Source organism: Oncorhynchus tshawytscha, linkage group LG06 (genome assembly GCF_018296145.1).
Source record: "Oncorhynchus tshawytscha isolate Ot180627B linkage group LG06, Otsh_v2.0, whole genome shotgun sequence".
Lineage (NCBI taxonomy): Eukaryota > Metazoa > Chordata > Actinopteri > Salmoniformes > Salmonidae > Oncorhynchus > Oncorhynchus tshawytscha.
This window is the reverse complement of record NC_056434.1, coordinates 56,239,151-56,258,420: the sequence shown is the minus strand read 5'-3', so window position 1 is coordinate 56,258,420 and position 19,270 is coordinate 56,239,151. Positions and strand designations below refer to the sequence as shown.

The following is a 19,270-nucleotide window of genomic DNA, read 5'->3' as shown; positions in this document are numbered from 1 at the left end:
ACAGAAGGCCCAGGGAGGAGGGAGACAGAATGAAGGCACACAGCCCTTTTTTTTCTTCATTTTTACTTGTTTTCACCTACCCACTTTTCCACACTTTTATTACCCTTGGGTCCAGTGGACACGAACGCCACATAAGTAATATAAATGTGTAGGGGGCTGCACAGTGTGCACTCAATGAAAATGTGTTATTTTACATGTTCTTCACGGAAAATGAGCCAAGGCTAATGAGTCTCACGTTGAAAAAAAATATTAATTGTAGCATTTTTCTTTTATTTAACATTGAAACGTTATTTATTTTTGTTGTGTGAAAGTTACCATTCCTGTGTATGTGAGAAGAATTCCAAAAACACAGTTAAAAACGGAAAAGACATCGTTTGTTGTTTTGTCATGTATTGTTGTATTTCTTTGATATCTTGGGACAGTATAAAAGATGCTTGAGGCAGAAGGCCACAGGTTTGCAATCAGCTAATTAGGAAGGCTTGCAAACAGTCAAATGACAATTAAAGATGCACTATGCAGAAATCGCTCCACATTTCCTGGTTGCTAAAATTCCTTGCCAGCTGGGTAGCCCTGTTCTTCCTCACAAATATACATTTGCCAGAATATGTTACATCTTCATCCCACAATATTGAAGGCATTACGATGTTACATCTGCTTATCTTTAGACACCCAAACTAGGCCTAGCTGAAAAATGAAAATGATCAATCAACCATTGTGACCAACCAGCTCAAATCGGTCAAATGTAGCAAAATTTGAAATTGTTTTTTTTTTTTTACATTGGATAAAAGTAGAGACTCAGAGGTACATAATGGTATAATCATACACTGCAGTTGAGGAACAATAGGAAAGTAATTTTGCTTTGAAAGTTGATAAACTTGTAAACTCACTATTGAGTCAATTGCCTTTGAATGTTTTGGTACCTACTACTGGAGAGTCCTTCGTTGTCTACACCCATTCAGCATTGTTCTTAAGCTTTTTCCCCACCCATCTCTTTAAGTGTTGATCTGAGCGTTCTGTCCTAACAACAGCAGTCAAGCGTCCCTGTAAAGACCTTTATTATACACAGATTCAAAATAGCTATGTGGGTGTTTCAGGGAAAAGGTGTACATTTGACCTCCATCATCTAGGACGTGAAAATGGTTAATAAAATCTCTCCATTTCTGCCCTTTTTTTTTGTTGCAGTTTTGCAGGCCTTCTCATACAGCTGCAACTTTATATGCATTTGTAAATCAAGACCTTTCTTGAGTTGGGCTCTGGGATGGTGCAACTGTTGAGAATGTGAGCCTATGGTTGTGTGGGGAGAAAGGGTTGAGTGTGTCTGAGTGTGTGGGTGTATGTGCATATCCCACAACTGTTGCGAAGGAGTAAAATATGTTAGGGACAATATAGGATGATTCACTATAATTGTTTGCTAATATAATAATTGCTTGCAATAATGTAATTTTGGTAAAGACGAGACTGGTGAGAGGTAAAATCATTTGCATAAATTACCTACATTTCTACAAATATTAATAGCTAATTATGGAAAATAAGAAACAGGGTTTTTAAAATATATATATATTGATGGCTATATGTAATACAAATTGAGGTGAGGGCGATGGAAATGCATTTGGCGGTTGATCTACTTCTGTTCTGTAAATGGCACTGTGTGCTCTTTTCGAAGGATGGATCCCAGTCTTTTCAGGGCTATGGGATTCGGGGGGTCGTAAGGAGGATTTTAGCGGGTGGATGAGGAGGATTTTAGCGGGTGGAATAGTGGGGGACCAATTGGAGGTTTACTTAGTAGCAATGCAAATATCAGTACAGCTAAAAATGCAATCAATCATCATGTTACTTTTTAATGGTACGTTTACAAACATATATTTTGATAAATAGAATTGAAAGTTGTGTCTCATTACGGTAAGCGGTGAAATAAGTATAGCCAGTTACAATTGTAGTGGATTAGCAGATAATAAGAAAAGACTATCAGTATTTACCTGGCTAAAAGAGAAGGAATATGTCTATCGTTTACAGGAAACTCATTCAACAATTTTAGATTAAGTTTTGTGGAAAAAGGACGGGAGGCAAAATATATTTCTCCCATGGGCAAAGTAAATTCAAAAGGGGTGATGGTTTTAATTAACAGTCATTTTGATCCAAATGTGCAAATTGTCCAAACAGATCATCAAGGTAGATGGATTATTTTAAATATGTTATTGGACAATAAACATATATGTCTAATTAAAATATGCGGTCCAAATAATGATAATCCAAGCTTCTTTGAAAATATATATAAGAATCTATCAACTCTACAGACAACACTAGACTCTATTATTATGGTGGGAGATTTTAATACGGCCTTAAATACCTCTATGGACCAGAAAGGAAATCACACTACAAACTATCACCCACAGGCACTTAAGGAAATCACGAATGTCATGGATATATTAGAATTAGTGGATATATGGAGACTTAAATACCCTGAGATATACATGGCGGAGGCTTAATCAAGTTAGTCGTCTTGACTACTGTCTTATGCCATTCTCTCGCATCAAAAGTTTCAAATGTGCTGATAGGGGACAGAATGCGGTCGGATCATCACATAATTGCCATATATATTACTCTTACAGAATTTCCACATGGGAGATGATATTGGAAATTTAATCAAAGCCGACTAAATGATATATTGTTTAGAACTAGGACAGAAGAATGTATAACTGACTTTTTCAGACATAACATAGGTACAGCAGATCCCATTATTGTATGGGACACTTTTAAGTGTGCCTTTAGAGGCCATGGAATTCAGTACTCATCTATAAAACAAAAGCAATAGATCAAAAGAGTCGATATTATCAAAGGAAATTGAAGGACTAACAGTACAGTTAGATAGCAAATAAAAACTCTACCATAGAGGCACAGAATAAGTTAGAGGAAAAACAAAAAGAAATGGAGGAACTTATTCAAGAAAGATCCAGTGTAATATATTATAAAAAATAAAGCGAACTGAATGGAATATGGGGAAAAATGCACCAAATTATTTTTCAATCTTCAATATAGAAAATGCTACCCCACAAAATGCATTGAAACTTGTTATAAATGATGGAGTCACGCATGATTCACCAAATTATATTTTGAAAGAGGAAGTAAAGTACTTTAAGAATATGTTTTCGTTTCAGGCTACGCCATCTCCACTAACTGAAGCTAATTGCATGGATTATTTTCCTAATAATAATGTAAAATTAACATCTGTACAGAAAGACTCATGTGAAGGCCAAATTACAGAGGAGGAACTTCTTGATGCAATTAAAGCCTTTAATGCTGGGAAAACTCCAGGGCTGGCTGGCATACCAGTGGAAGTATACAAAACAATGAATATACTCAGAGGACCATTATTACAATATTTTATCCAATCCTATATAAATAGTAGATTATCAGACACGCAACAAGAAGGTCTGATATCATTATTACTGGAACAGAATGCAAGTGGTGTATATATATATATATATATATATATATACATACAGTATATAAAGATATATATATACATACAGTATATAAAGATGCAGTCCATTTAAAAAATTGGAGACCTCTTACACTTCAGTGTTGTGATGCAAAAATCCTAGAAAAATGCTTGGCACAAAAAATAAAAAAATAATTGTCAGATATTATTCATCCTAATAAAATAGATCGTTTTTTTTACATGGATGATACACTAGAGATAATATAAGAAAAGTACTGGAAACAATAGAATACTATGAAATATCAGGGCCTCCAGGCCTGGTTTTCATTGCTGTTTCTGAAAAGGCTTTTGATAAAGTACGACTGGAGTTTATATCTAAATGCCTAGAATATTTCAATTTTGGGGAATCTCTTATAAAATGGGTTAAAGTTATGTATGGTAACCCTAGGTGTAAAATAGTAAATAATGCATACATCTCAGAAAGTTTTAAACTATCTAGAGGAGTAAAACAAGGTTGTCCATTATTTGGCATATCTATTTATTAATTCCATCGAAATGTTAGAAGTTAAAATTAGATCCAACAATAATATTAAGGGATTAGAAATCTGTGGCTTAAATACTAAGGTGTCATTGTATGCTGATGATTGATGTTTCCTTTTAAAACCACAATTAGAATCTCTCCATGGCCTCAGAGGATCTAGATCCTTTTGCTACCCGCTCTGGATAAAACCGAATTATGATAAGTGTACCATAATACGTATTGGATCCTTAAAAAAAATGCTAATTTTACTTTACCATGTAGTTTACCAATTAAATGGTCTGACGGAGATGTGGACATACTCGGTATACAAATCCCAAAGGAAAGAAATTATCTCACTCAATAAATGTTTATAGAAAGTTAGCAAAAATAGACAAGATCTTGCAACCATGGAAAGGAAAATAACTGTCTATTTGTGGAAAAATCACCCTGATTAACTTTTTAGTCATATCACAGTTGACCTATTTGCTTAAGGTTTTGCCTATACATAGTGACCTGCTTCTTAAACTTCTTGACGCTACCCATCCCTGTCGCGGGATCATTTTCGTCAGCAACCGCTGAATAGCATAGCGCAACAGTCAAATAATATTACTAAAAAATATTCATATTCATGAAATCACAAGGGCAATATTGCAAAACACATCTTAGCCTTTTGTTAATCCACCTGTCGTCTCAGATTTTGAAATTATGCTTTACAGCGAAAGCAATCCAAGCGTTTGTGTAAGTTTATCGATAGCCTAGCATAGCATTATGTACACTTAGCATCAGGAAGCTTGGTCACGACAATCAGAAAAGCAATCAAATTAACCATTTACCTTTGATGATCTTTGGATGTTTTCACTCACGAGACTCCCAGTTACAAAACAAATGTTCCTTTTGTTACATAAAGATGACTTTTATACCCAAAATACCTCTGTTTGTTTGTCGCGTTATGTTCAGAAATCCACAGGAAAGAGCGGACAACGCAGACGGAAATTCCAAATAGTCTTCATAATGTCCACAGAAACATGTCAAACGTTTTTTTATAATCATTCCTCAGGTAGTTTTTAAAAATATATATTCGATAATATATCAACCGAGTGTGTAGGTTTTTCAATAACACCGGGTGGAACAATGGCTGCTTTACTCTGTAGCGCAAAAACTTACTCTGAGAGCCCCCACCTATCGACTTACTCAATATGATCTTTCACGCTCATTTTTCTAAATAAAAGCCTGAAACTATGTCTAAAGACTGACACCTTAGGGAAGCCATAGAAAAATCTGGTTGATATCCCTTTAGATGGAGGATAGGCATGCATAGGAACAGAAGGTTTTCAAAATAAGAGGCACTTCCTGATTGGATTTTCCTCAGGGTTTCGCCTGCAATATCAGTTCTGTTATACTCACAGACAATATTTTGACAGTTTTGGAAGCTTTAGAGTGTTTTCTATCCAAATCTGACAAGTATATGCATATTCTAGTTTCTAGTTTCGCATCTGGTCCTGAAAAATAGGCCATTTACTTTGGGAGCGTTATTTTTCCAAACGTAAAAATAGTGCACCCTAACATTTTATTTGGCATGGCAAAATTAAAAGTGCCTATTTATGTAACACATGAATTCGGAGGACAGAAATGATTAAATATTAAGGCATTAGACCTCTCATTGAAGCATCAGTCATACAAAAGATATAATTAAATCGAAACTGGTTCTCTAGTAAATTGGTAGGAATGTCTCATCCTATGTTCAAGAATGGCCTTTTTCCCTTTATTCAGATTACACCTGCTTACTTTCAGGTGTTTGAAAAGGAAATAATCTCCAAAATATCATTATTTTTTCAAACAAGCCTTAGAAAGTTAGTTGCAATTTCAATTTTAATCCACTCGAAAAGACAGCACAAATATTACAACAAATATTGTCGTTCAACTCAAATATACTAATTGATTAAAAAAATGTTTCATTAAGAATTATTTTTAAAAGGTCTAATTTTAGTGAATGATATCATAAATAGGACTGGTGGAATTATGTCACACATGCAGCTAACACAGACATATGGAAATGTCTGCTCTACCCAAAATGCCCTACCCAACTAATTGCAGCATTACCACAAAAATGGAAGAGGCATGTAGAAGGGAAAAAAAGTATGGAACTTGTAATGTCGGCCCTGTACTAAAGAACATAAATGGTTAAAGAAAAGGGTCATAAATAAAAACATATACCACTTTCATTTAGGGACCAAAAAACTGACTGCTGTGCCATATAAATTGCAAAATAGTTGGGAAGAGATTTTCGAGGTACCCATTCCATGGCACATTGTTTATGAATTGATATGCAAAACAATGCCGGATTCAAAACTATACAAAATTCTTGCAACCAATAGAATGTTATATATATATGTGGGATACAATCTTCCCAGTTCTGCAGATTTTGCTGTGAGGAGGCAGTCATTAGATAATTTATTTTGGTATTGTCCACATGTAGCTCGTTTTTGGACACAGGTCCAGGAATGGCTGAAGAATTTGCCTAAAACTAATGCTGCAGATAGCAATTTCTGGGTGATTTGAAAAGCCATAGTCAATCAATCAATAATATAATAATTATTTTAGCATTTACAATCTACAGAAGCTATGAAAATAGAAAGGTTCAGTACTTTTGTGATGCATCACAGCACAGTCGAAAAATATATGGCAAATAGAAATCCAAAATGGATGGTGTTGAGAGATAGATGGGAGAGGTTGAATGGAGCTGAAGGGTGGGACTAATAACAAGATAACCAACGTAAAACATACGGGATCTGTAAAATTTATATAGGTTCAGAACTGCTGCGAAATAGCACAGTTACAAGTAAAAATCAAACTGGATGGACATCAGAAATAGAGGAAGGACTAAAAACAAACAAAATATAACTGTTGTAAAATAGATTGTGTCTGTAAAATGTGTACAAGATGCATAAACTGAAGGTAGAAGCCTAAGTGTTATTGTTTATTAGTTTACTCCAATTGGGGGAAGGGCGGTAGGATTGGCGGGGAATAATAAAGGTATATTCTAAAAAAAGTATGTATATCTATATAGGTATGTATTTGTGTATTTATATATATATATATATATATATATATATATATATATATATATATATATATATGAGTATATGTATTGTGGCATACAGCAGGTCAGCCACCAGGGGGAGACTCGTCGAGGCCTGGTAACAGATGGAGTATACATCACGAGGCGATGTCTCCATCTGCTGGATGTGCCAGGTCTCGACGGGCTCTCCAGCCAGACCTAATTGGGGCTGATTGGGAGCTGGTGAGTAATCAAGGGCGGATTGCTCGCCAGCTGTGCAAGGCCCGTGTTATTGTTGATGGTTGCAGAGGTAACAAGAGGGAGTTCAGTTTTGTGCCCGACAGGATACAGCCAGACCTGGAACCCCAAAAGTCGGTATCCCGGAGAGGGTCTCATGGGGGAGACCTATCCTTTTCTTTTTGATCAATTATTTAAATAAACACCCTTGAAACTAAGCTAATCCTTCTCTGTCCGTGTCTGATCTGGGTAAATGTCTTGACCAAACCCCCTGGTCTGCCACAGTATGCATATGTGTATATATATATTTACCCCAAAAAAAGATATGTGGGATTGAAAATTATGCAGACAATTACATTGATGGATGCAACAATATTTCCGCATTATTAAGCTGATTCACCCCTTTAAAAAAAAGAAAAAAAGCGCCATTGATAACAAATGTGTATTTTGTGGTTGTGACCCAGAGACTCATGATTATGTATTTTGGTACTGTTCTTATGTTGGAAGATTTTGGAGTGAGTAAGATTTCATTTTAAAATTAGCTACTATTAATGTTCATTTCAAAGACTCTGATATTATGTTTTATTTTGATCCAAATTATATGGACCTTGATTTAAACTAAAGTGAGCGGAGAACAAACCCCTCTTCACATTGTTTAAGATAGAATTGAAATATTAAGTGTAAAAACTACCTACCATAAATCGTTTGGACAAATTAAATGTATCTTGATATGTAATATGTTTATGTACTCTTGTTTTGTATATTTCTGTTTTTGTGTTTTGTTTTGTTCATAATAATAATACAAAGGAAAAAAAGCAGTCAGGCAACCAGGCTAACTTGCTAGCCACTTCCACACACAAATGAGAGAACAGCTCACTGAACATTACTCGCCATAGCAGAGCTGGTTAGGCTGTTATGTTATCCAGAGCGTTGGTGACTGCAACTGTGGTGTCAGATTGTCCATTCGTAAATTCAGAGCATTTTTCTCTCGGAGCGTTCAAGCACACACTGGATGCGCTGGCCGAGGAGTAGGGTTGATCCGAGCATTCTGACCTCACAACGTCAGTCAAGCACCAAAGCTAAATGGCTAACATTGGCTAGCTGGCTAGCTACTTCCATTATTGAGAGAACACCCCGCTCTGACCATTTTACTTGCCAAAGTAGAGCTGGTTAGGCTGTTTTCATGTTATCCGCAATTTAATTACGCTTTTTTGCCAATGTTTACTGAAACCGGCCTTATTCAACGGGTGTTGAGCGTTTTGTAAATTCATCAATTATTCTGCGCTCTTGCACACTCTGACGAGAGTCTTTTGTTGAGACATGTAGCTATCTAGGTGAACCATTGAACCATAATCCTAACTCATGACATTACTACCCTGCATGAATCTGCAGGTAGCTAACCAACCAGGTTTAATGTTAACTAGCTAACATTAGGCTATAACTAGTCAAGCAAAGTGGCCTGAGATACGAATAATAAGATCATACACGTAACATTAGATAGCGAGTCAGCCAGATAACGTTAGCTAGCTAGCTAACAGTACACTTTAACTTGAAATGAAACCACTTTCTGTCAAAATTTGAAATGTGTAATATTTGAAAATGTAGCCAGCTAGACTATCTTACCTGTGGTCTGAAATTGCAGTAGATAACCAGATCAAATTTACCAGCTAGTTTGTCTGTCAACAGTTGTTGCAGTGACATTCTATTTAAATGGATATTTGCATAGTGGAGTTTGTTGTTAAGACATGCAGCTAGCTAACTAGCTAAACAATTAACCATAGTGCCAACTATTACTATTAAACTGCATAAGCCTACTGTCAAGTTGAAGTGTGGCAGGCTCGCTAGCTAACATTATGTGTATGCTCTCCACTTTCTGGAGGACCAAGTTTTGAAATCAGTGGAATTCAAGTATGATAGCTAAGGAGATGGAGAAAACACTTGTCCATCGATGATGTATACAGGTAAGATAGTCTAGCTAGCTACATTTTCAGATATTACACGTCTCTAATTTTGACAGAAAGTGGTTACATTTCAAGTTAAAGTGTACTGTTAGCTAGTTAATGTTAGCTGACTGGCTGCAGATTCATGCAGGGTAGTAACGTCATGACAAAAAAAATGAAGTTCAAACGGCTCTGTGAAGTAATGACCCGATACACACTCCTAGATTCCTGAAATGAGTCACATTTGTAAACCATGCGTGTGCATAAAATATATCCCAAAACATGCAAGTTGTAATGCAAAGTTGTCATTTATAAAAATTTTACTTGATGTAAGAATGTACATAAACTTTAGACCATGCATACACACAGTTTCTAGTGGTGGGTGTATTGCACTGCAAGCAGGCAAGTAGCCTAGTATTTTGTGCCAATGGGAGATAAAATGGACAAGTTTGTTCATATGAAACAACAGGTTAATCCTTAAGAGTCTATTGAGGCACCCATATATAAATCTAAGTAACATAATAAAAAAATCCCCATCAAGATATGCAAGTTAAATCTAGAGCAATTTGATTTTTGCCATGGTCTGCGTCTCAATTCACTGCATCTGCCTATGTTCCCATCCACATCTGCGGTGGAAAGTAGGAGAGCTACAGACCAGGAGGCATCCCGAAAATCAGTCTTCTCACAAAAATGTCTGTAGCATTCAAATGGTTTGGCCTACAGACTACTGTGACCACTCTGTAGAAAAGAGAAACTCTTCTCCGTTTTGATCTACAACCTCCAAGTGTCAATGGACATGCCTAAAGGTAACCCATTGTAATTCATTGAAGTATGGAGGTAGTTTTGTGCAAACAAAAATAAGTGGTTAAATATATGCAGAAAAAAAGGTATGCCGTACCAGTCAAAAGTTTGGACACACCTACTCATTCTTAAGTTTTTCTTTATTTTTGATACTTTATACTTTTTTTGTAGAATAATAGTGAAGACATCCAAACTATGACATAACACATATGGAATCATGTAGTAACCAAAAAAGTGTTAAAGCAAATCAAAATATATTTGAAATTCTTCAAAGTAGCCACCCTTTGGCTTGAGGGCAGCATTGCACACTCTTGGCATTCTCTCAACCTGCTTCATGAGGTAGTCACCTTGAATTCATTTCAATTAACAGCTGTGCCTTGTTTTTAACATTTGTGGAATTTCTTTAATTCTTAATGTGTTGGAGCAAAGTAGTTGTGTTTTGACAAGGTATTGGTAGAATACAGAAGATATGCCTATTTGGTAAATGACCAAGTCAATACTATGGCAAGAACAGCTCAAATAAGCAAAGAGAAGCGACAGTCCATCATTACTTTAAGACATGAAGGTCAGTCAATCTGGGAAATTGTGCTGTCCCAAAAACCATGAACGTTATGATGAAACTGTCTCTCATGAGGACTGCCAAAGTAAAGGAAGACCCAGAGTTACCTCTGCTGCAGAGCATAAAATCATTAGAGTTACCAGCCTCAGAAATTGCAGCCCAAATAAATGCTTCAAAGAGTTCAAGTAGAAGATACATCTCAACATCAACTGTTCAGAGGAGACAGTGTGACTCAGGCCTTCATGGTCAAAATGCTGCAAAGAAACCACTACTAAAGGACACCAATAAGAAGAATATACTTTCTTGGGTCAACAAACACAACCAATGGACATTAAGACCAGTGGAAATCTGTCCTTAGGTCTGATGAGTCCAAATTAGAGATGTTTGGTTTCAACCGTGTCTTTGTGAAATTCAGAGTAGATGAAAGGATGATCTCCGCATGTGTGGTTCCCACCGTGAAGCATGGAAGAGGAGGTATGATGGTGTGGGGGTGCTTTGCTGGTGACAGTCTGTGATTTATTTAGAATTAAAGGCACACTTAACCAGCATGGCTACCACAGCATTCTGCAGCGATACGCCATTCCATCTGGTTTGTGTTTAGTGGGACTATCATTACTTTCTCAACAGGACAATGACCCAACACACCTCCAGGCTGTATAATGGCTATTTGACCAAGAAGAAGATTGATGGAGTGCTGCATCAGATGACCTTGCCTCCACAATCACCCGACATCAACCCAAATGAGATGGTTTGGGATGAGTTGGACCGCAGAGTAAAGGAAAAGCAGCACTCCTTCAAGACTGTTGCGAAAGCATTCCAGATGAAGCTGGTTGAGAGAATGCCAAGATTGTGCAAAACTGTCCTCAAGGCAACGACTGGCTACTTTGAATAATCTAATCTAATAATTTGTTTAATCTAATAATAACACTTTTTTGGCTACTACATGACTCCATGTGTTATTTCATAAGTGTTGATGTCTTCACTATTATCTTTATTATCGGATGTCTTCACTATTATTCTACAGTCGTGACCAAAAGTTTTGAGAATGTTTTGAGTTTGGAGTCTGCTGCCTCAGTATGTATGATGGCAATTTACATAAACTCCAGAATGTTATGAAGAATGATCAGATGAATTGCAATTAATTGCAAAGTCCCTCTTTGCCATGCAAATAAACTGAATCCCCAAAAACATTTCCACTGCATTTCAGCCCTGCCACAAAAGCACCAGTGATTCTCTAGGTAACACAGGTGTGAGTGTTGAAGAGGACAAGGATGGAGATAACTCTGTCATATTGATTGAGTTCAAATAACAGACTGGAAGCTTCAAAAGGAGGGTGGTGCTTGAAATCATTGTTCTTCCTGGTTACCTGCAAGGAAACACATGCCGTCATCATTGCTTTGCACAAAAAGGGCTTCACAGGCAAGGATATTGCTGCCAGTAAGATTGCACCTAAATCATCCATTTTTAGGATCATCAAGATCTTCAAGGAGAGAGTTTCAATTGCTGTGAAGAAGGCTTCAGGGACCTAAGAAAGTCCAACACGTGCCAGAACCGTCTCCTAAAGTTGATTGTGGCATCACCAGTACAGAGCTTGCTCAGGAATGGCAGCAGACAGTGAGGTGAAGACTTTGAGGATGGCCTGGTGTCAAGAAGGGCAGCAAAGAAGCCACTTATCTCCAGGAAAAACATCAGGACAGACTGAAATTCTGCAAAAGGTACAGTGATTGGACTGCTGAGGACTGGGTAAAGTCATTTTCTCTGATGAATCCCCTTTCCGATTGTTTGGGGCATCCGGAAAAAAGCTTGTCCAGAGAAGATTAAGGTGAGAGCTACCATCAGTCCCGTGTCATGCCAACAGTAAAGCATCCTGAGACCATTCATGTGTGGGGTTGCTTCTCAGCCAAGGGAGTAGGCTCACTCACAATTTTGCCTAAGAACACAGCCATGAATAAAGAATGGTAGCAACACATCCTCCGAGAGCAACTTCTCCCAACCATCCAGGAACAGTTTGGTGATGAACAATGCCTTTTCCTGCATGATGGAGCACCTTGCCATAAGGCAAAGGTGATAACTAAGTGGCTCGGGGAACAAAACATCAATATTTTGGATTTTGGGCCAGGAAATTCCACAGACCTTAATCTCATTGAGAACTTGTGGTCAATCCTGAAGAGGCGGGTGGAAAAACAAAAACCCACAAATTCTGACAAACTCCAAGCATTGATTATGCAAGAATGGGCTGCCATCAGTCAGGGTTTGGCCCAGAAGTTAATTGGCAGCATGCCAGGGTGGATTGCAGAGGTCTTGAAGAAGAAGGATCAACACTGCAAATATTGACTCTTTGCATCAACTTCATGTAATTGTCAATAAAATCATTTGACACTTATGAAATGCTTATAATTATACTTCAGTATTCCATAGTAACATCTGACAAAAAATATCTAAAGACACTGAAGCAGCAAACTTGTGGAAATTAGTATTTGTGTCATTCTCAAAACTTTTGGGCTTACAGTACAACATATCCCTCAACAATAAGACAGCACTAACACATGAAAGAGCCAACTCAGTGGCCTTATGGTCTGCCCTGAGATTGGAAGGTTTGGAGTGCAATCCCTGGTGCCGAGTCATAACAAAGACCGTAAAAATGGGACCTGATGCGTCTCTGCATGGCAATCATAATTTAGGAGTTTGGGGGGTTTAGATTTACAGTAGTTGATTTGCTTGTGTTTTATATGCTTCCAACTGAAAAAGGTTTCCTGGAGATTTTGTTATGTTTGTGAAAATTCATTGGCAATGTCCTCCATGGACCTCCACTGCCCCTATTCTTTCCGTAGAGACTTGCAGGAAATTTCTTTAAGGAGGATTGATCAATATGGCTCTGTGATGCACTTGTCATATCTTTTGATGAATGCTCAGAACATATGCCAATAGAGAATTTGACGTATTACAAGATATTGATTATCCTGAATGACTAATTTCTCCAGTTCACAGACCTTCTGAATTCGTTCATTTGAGTCTAATTTGTGAGAGGTAATAGAATGAGTGGGATGAGGATGATGATGGTGTGTGCATGTGTGTGCTCCTCTCTGTCTGTGTATGTGTCACTTACGAACATGACCCTCTTAGGGATGTGGTCTGACTCCACCAAGGGGTTTTTGTAGAGCCATAGCTCCTCTGGTTGGATTACTCTCTCAAAGGGCTCCAGGAACTCTGTGAATCTGAGGGAGACACACATATGCACATTAGCTCTCAGTCATTCACAACACATTTATTTTCATATGGGTGGCCCCCAGCTGGACTCAAACCCACAATCCTGGCTTTGCAAGCTCTACCGGACCACACAATCTCTTTACGGTAATACCATGTTTTTAGTTCTTTGATACGTTAGACAGCAAACTGGCGCTCCAACATTGTATGTATAGAACTTTGATGAGGATTCGATATTTGCTACTGGACTTAACACGTTTTTACACTTTTAACCACTTATAGCTACCACCCTACTTTTTTCCATTTCTGTCTGAAGACATACCCAAATCTAACTGACTGTAGCTGAGGTACAGAACCAAGGATATGCATATTCTTGGTACCATTTGAAAGACAACACTCTGAAGTTTGTGTAAATGTGAATTGAATGTAGGAGAATATAACACAATAGATCTGATTTAGATAATACAATGAAAAAAAACATACTTTTTTTATTGTTGTATCTTTAAAATGAACAAGATAAAACAAACATTCAGATTGGAGGATGGGGACAACTTCAGTGAAACGCATAAGGACAACAGTACTTGTGCAAAGTTTCAGAATGATAACTTCCAAAATGAGTGTGCTACATGACAATTATCATGAAGTCACCCAGGTGTCCCACACAAGTAGCCCAAATGTATCCAAGTGGCCAAATTGGTGAAGGTATACATTTTGAAACAAATAACTATGTACAAAATGCCAAAATGGTATTCTAACACACCCCTCCCCCCAAAAAAAAAAAAAAAAAAAATCTATACATGTGCAAAATAACATGGGTAACTATTTACACACTTTCAATATTTGGAAGACCCTCAGTCCTTTATCAAATCAAATGTATTTGTATAGCCCTTCGTACATCAGCTAATATCTCAAAGTGCTGTACAGAAACCCAGCCTAAAACCCCAAACATCCAGCAATGCAGTTGTAGAAGCATGGTGGCTAGGAAAACTCCCTAGAAAGGCCAAAACCTAGGAAGAAACCCAGAGAGGAACCAGGCTATGAGGGGTGGCCAGTCCTCTTCTGGCTGTGCCGGGTGGAGATTATAACAGAACATGGACGAGATTTTTAAACGTTCATAGATGACCAGCAGGGTCAAATAATAGTAATCACAGTAGTTGTAAAGGATGCAACAGTACAGCACCTCAAGAGTAAATATGAACAGTTTAGGGTTCCATAGCTGCAGGCAGAACATTTGAAACTGGAACAGCAGCAAAGCCAGGTGGACTGGGGACAGCAAGGAGTCATCATGCCAGGTAGTCCTGACGCATGGTCCTCGGGCTCAGGTCCTCCGAGAGAGAAAGAGAGAATTAGAGAGAGCATACTTAAATTCACACAGGACCCCGGATAAGACAGAAGAAGTACTCCAGATATAACAAACTGACCCTAGCCCCCAGACACATAAACTACTGCAGCATAAATACTGGAGGCTGAGACAGGAGGGGTCAGGAGACACTGTTCCCCCCCATCCGATGAGACCCCCGGACAGGGCTAACAGGAAGGATATAACCCTACCCACTTTGCCAAAGCTCTACACAATATTGTGCTGCTGATGCCAGGTGCCATAGCAGTCTCTTTCTGCTGTAAAGTGAGCATCAACAGGTATAATAAACAGATATATATAGTCTATATAGAGTACAGGGAACATAAGGTTGAATATATTATTATAGACCTGCTAGATCTACTGTCTCTATTATATTATGTCAGACCAGCTTGATATACTGTCTTTATTATATTACAACAGACCAGCTCTATCTACTGTCTCCATTTTCAATTTGGCCATTGTTGTGGGCCTGCCCTCCCCTCAATAGTCTCAAATAGGCTATTTAATGTGGGTTGGGGTGGGGCGGCAGACACACGCATCTCACATTTCATTACATTACATTTTAATATATGGCTTCTAAAATAAAAAAAAATCACAAATAATATTTTATATTATTAATTTCAAACAAGCGCATTAGCATGAGAAGAACTTACCAGTCCAAAACAAAAATATTCCTCCACTTGGGAATCGGTAAATGAATCGTCCTACAACAATCTCTGTCTCACTTTTCCGATCAATTTCCTCTAAAATTGTGTGTACACCTGAGACTTTTATCTCCCTCACCAACTTCAAACATCTGCTATCTGAGCAGCTAACCGATCGCTGCAGCTGTACATAGTCTATCGGTAAATAGCCCACCCAATTTACCTACCTCATCTCCATACTGTTTATATTTATTTACTTTTCTGCTCTTTTGCACACCAGTATCTCTACCTGTACATGACCATCTGATCATTTATAACTCGTGTTAATCTGCAAAATTGTAATTATTCGCCTACCTCCTCATGCCTTTTGCACACAATGTATATAGCCCCATTTTTTTTCATGACCATCTGATCATTTATAACTCGTGTTAATCTGCAAAATTGTAATTATTCGCCTACCTCCTCATGCCTTTTGCACACAATGTATATAGCCCCATTTTTTTTCTAATGTGTTATTGACTTGTTAATTGTTTACTCCATGTGTAACTCTGTGTTGTCTGTTCACACTGCTATGCTTTATCTTGGCCAGGTCGCAGTTGTAAATGAGAACTTGTTCTCAACTAGCCTACCTGGTTAAATAAAGGTGAAATAAATAAAAAATATCTAGACTTCGATTCAGCTTTCCCTGACTTAGTCGCCATACTGATTAATATATAAACTACTGAATCTGCACATTTACCAGACAATGCTGTGCACAATATACGTAGCTCCTTCCGATATAAAACTTCAAAAGCGAATGACTCTCTTTACGGCGGAGTTTACTACATGGGTTGGTCTTCCAACACATAACCATTGCATATTGCCATTTACCTCAGCTCATTGGCTATCTATCCAGCTAGATTTCAAGACGATCAGTGGTCATTGGGTTAAAATACAGTCAATCAACGAAACAGTGGTCATATCATTGGTGCACAGTGATGTCATTACTTGTTGTCTTCAAAACGGTTTCTCATCAGTCAATACGTCCTGCGAAATGGCCCATCAGGTTTGGGTGTGTTACAAACAAATCAGTCGATTGCAATGAAACCAAACATGATTGGAAAAGTCACGTTTTGTGTGGGTATTTACCCTCAAATGTGTCGTCGAAAATGGAATGAGACGGATTTCACGACACAAGCGGTTCACAAAATGTTTCGTGTAAGGCTATAAAAACTGATTTTATCAAACAAAAGATCATTCATTGTGTAACAATGAGCATTGGGATTGCAAACAGACGATCATCAAAGGTAAACAATTTATTTTAATGCAGTTTGTGATTTTGTTAGCCTGTGCTGGTTGAAATAGTATTTTTTTTATGGGGCTCTATCCTCAGATAATCGCATCGTATTATTTCGCAGTAAATCCTTTTTTAAATCTGACAACGCAGTTGGATTAGCAAGATTCTAGGCTTTCGATACATGTGAGACACTTGTATTTTCATGAATGTTTAATTAATATGACTATTTATGTAGGGATGTTGTGGAATTTCAGCCCGCTACCAGGTTCAGTGCGCAGAGAGGTTAACTGTTCAAATCTCTAAAAGTCTAAGCCTTTAAGGGGGGGGGGGTTCTACTAAGCTAACATATTATCGTTTAACTATTTGATTTTGAATATTAGAACATTATTTGATAAAATATTGACTTTACTACAATAGCTCATAGAAACGCATTGAGTAAACACATTAACAAATGGCTAAACAGACAGTCAAAAAATGTATCATAAAGAATAAGGTTTTGAAGTGTCTGTCCTGAAATTTAAGAAAGCTGAGTAAATATTTTTGTATTTTGGACATATCAGTGCCTTGCAAAAGTGTTCATCCCCTTGGTGTTTTTCCTATTATGTTGCATTACAACCTGCAATTTAAATTTATTTGGATTTCATGTAATGGACATACACAAAATAGTCCAAATTGGTGAAGTGAAATGAAAAAAAGGACTTCTTTCTAAACATTCAAAAAAAATGGAAAAGTGGTGTGTTCAATCCCTTTGCTATGAAGCCCCTAAATCAAGGTTGAGTTATAAAAAAATATCTGAAACTTTGAACATCTCACAGAGCACCATTAAATCCATTATTATTATTTTTTAAGAATATGGCACCACAACAAACCTGCCAAGAGAGGACCGCCAACCAAAACTAACAGATCAGGCAAGGAGGGCATTAATCAGAGAGGCAACAAAGAGACTAAAGATAACCCTGAAGGAGCTGCAAAGCTCCACAGCGGAGATTGGATTATCTGTCCATAGGACCACTTAAAGCTGCACACTCCACAGAGCTGGCCTTTACGGAAGAGTGGCCAGAAAAAAGCCATGCTTAAAGAAAAAAATAACACATTTGGTGTTCACCAAAGGGCATGTTGGGAGACTCCCCAAACAGATGACTAAAAGGTATTCTGGTCAGATGAGACTAAAATGTAGCTTTTTGGCCATAAAGGAAAATGCTATGTCTGGCACAAACTCAACACCTCGCATCACCCCCTGAACATCATCCCCACAGTGAAGCATGGTGGTGGCAGCATCATAGTGGTGGCAGTTTCCCAGTCGGCAGGGTCAGGGAAACTTTTCAGAATTGAAAGAATGATGAATGGTGCTAAATACAGGGAAATTCTTGAGGGAAACCTGTTTCAGTCTTCCAGAGATTTGAGACTGGGACAGAGGTTCACCTTCCAGCAGGACAATGACCCTAAGCATACTGCTAAAGCAACACTCGAGTGGTTTAAGGGAAACATGTAAATGTCTTGGAATGGCCTAGTCAAAGCCCAGACCTCAATCCAATTAACAATCTGTGTTATGACTTAAAGACTGCTGTACACCAGCGGAACCCATCGAACTTGAAGGAGCTGGAGCAGTTTTGTCTTGAAGAATGAGCAAAAATCCCAGTGGCTCGATGTGCCAAGCTTATAGAGACATACCCCAAGAGACTTGCAGCTGTATTTTCTGCAAAGGGTGGCTCTATATAGTATTGACTTTGGGGGGGATGAATAGTTATGCATGCTCAAGTTCTTTTTTGTTGTTGTCTTATTACCTGTTTGTTTAACAATAAAAAATATTTTGTACCTTCAAAGTGGTAGGCATGTTGTGTAAATCAAATGATACAAACCCCCCAAAAATCTATTTTAATTCCAGGTTGTAACACAACAAAATAGGAAAAATGCCAAGGGGGTGAATACTTTCGCAAGCCACTGTATTTAACCAATTGTTTTTGTTGGTAAAAAAGTACCTCCATACTTCCATTCATTTCTTTTTTACCTGTACCGGGTTACCTTCAGATGAGTAGTGTGACACTTGTGGGGGTTGTAGAGCAAAACGGAGAACACCCTTGTCGGCAGTTGTTCAACAGTAGGGATTCTTCGTTGAAGTGTCATTCAATGAGAGATGACTCATGATGCAAATCATGCAATTTTTTTTTCACTTGAGAAATAATGACCAAACATCATAGTCAGATGCAAAATTGCGCGACTACAATCTCCTCG

At 37.8% G+C, this 19,270-nt stretch overlaps 1 protein-coding gene across 1 annotated transcript in view; it reads right to left on the bottom strand.

The window, feature by feature from the left end:
• LOC112253506 (phospholipid phosphatase 4-like) overlaps positions 1 to 19,270 on the bottom strand; it is a 128,417-nt gene that overhangs the window by 90,225 nt on the left and 18,922 nt on the right. Inside the window, exon 3 of the mRNA XM_024425458.1 lies at positions 13,661 to 13,769. Within this exon, the coding sequence (XP_024281226.1) occupies positions 13,661 to 13,769 (109 nt within the window). The remainder of the gene's footprint in view (positions 1 to 13,660; positions 13,770 to 19,270) is intronic.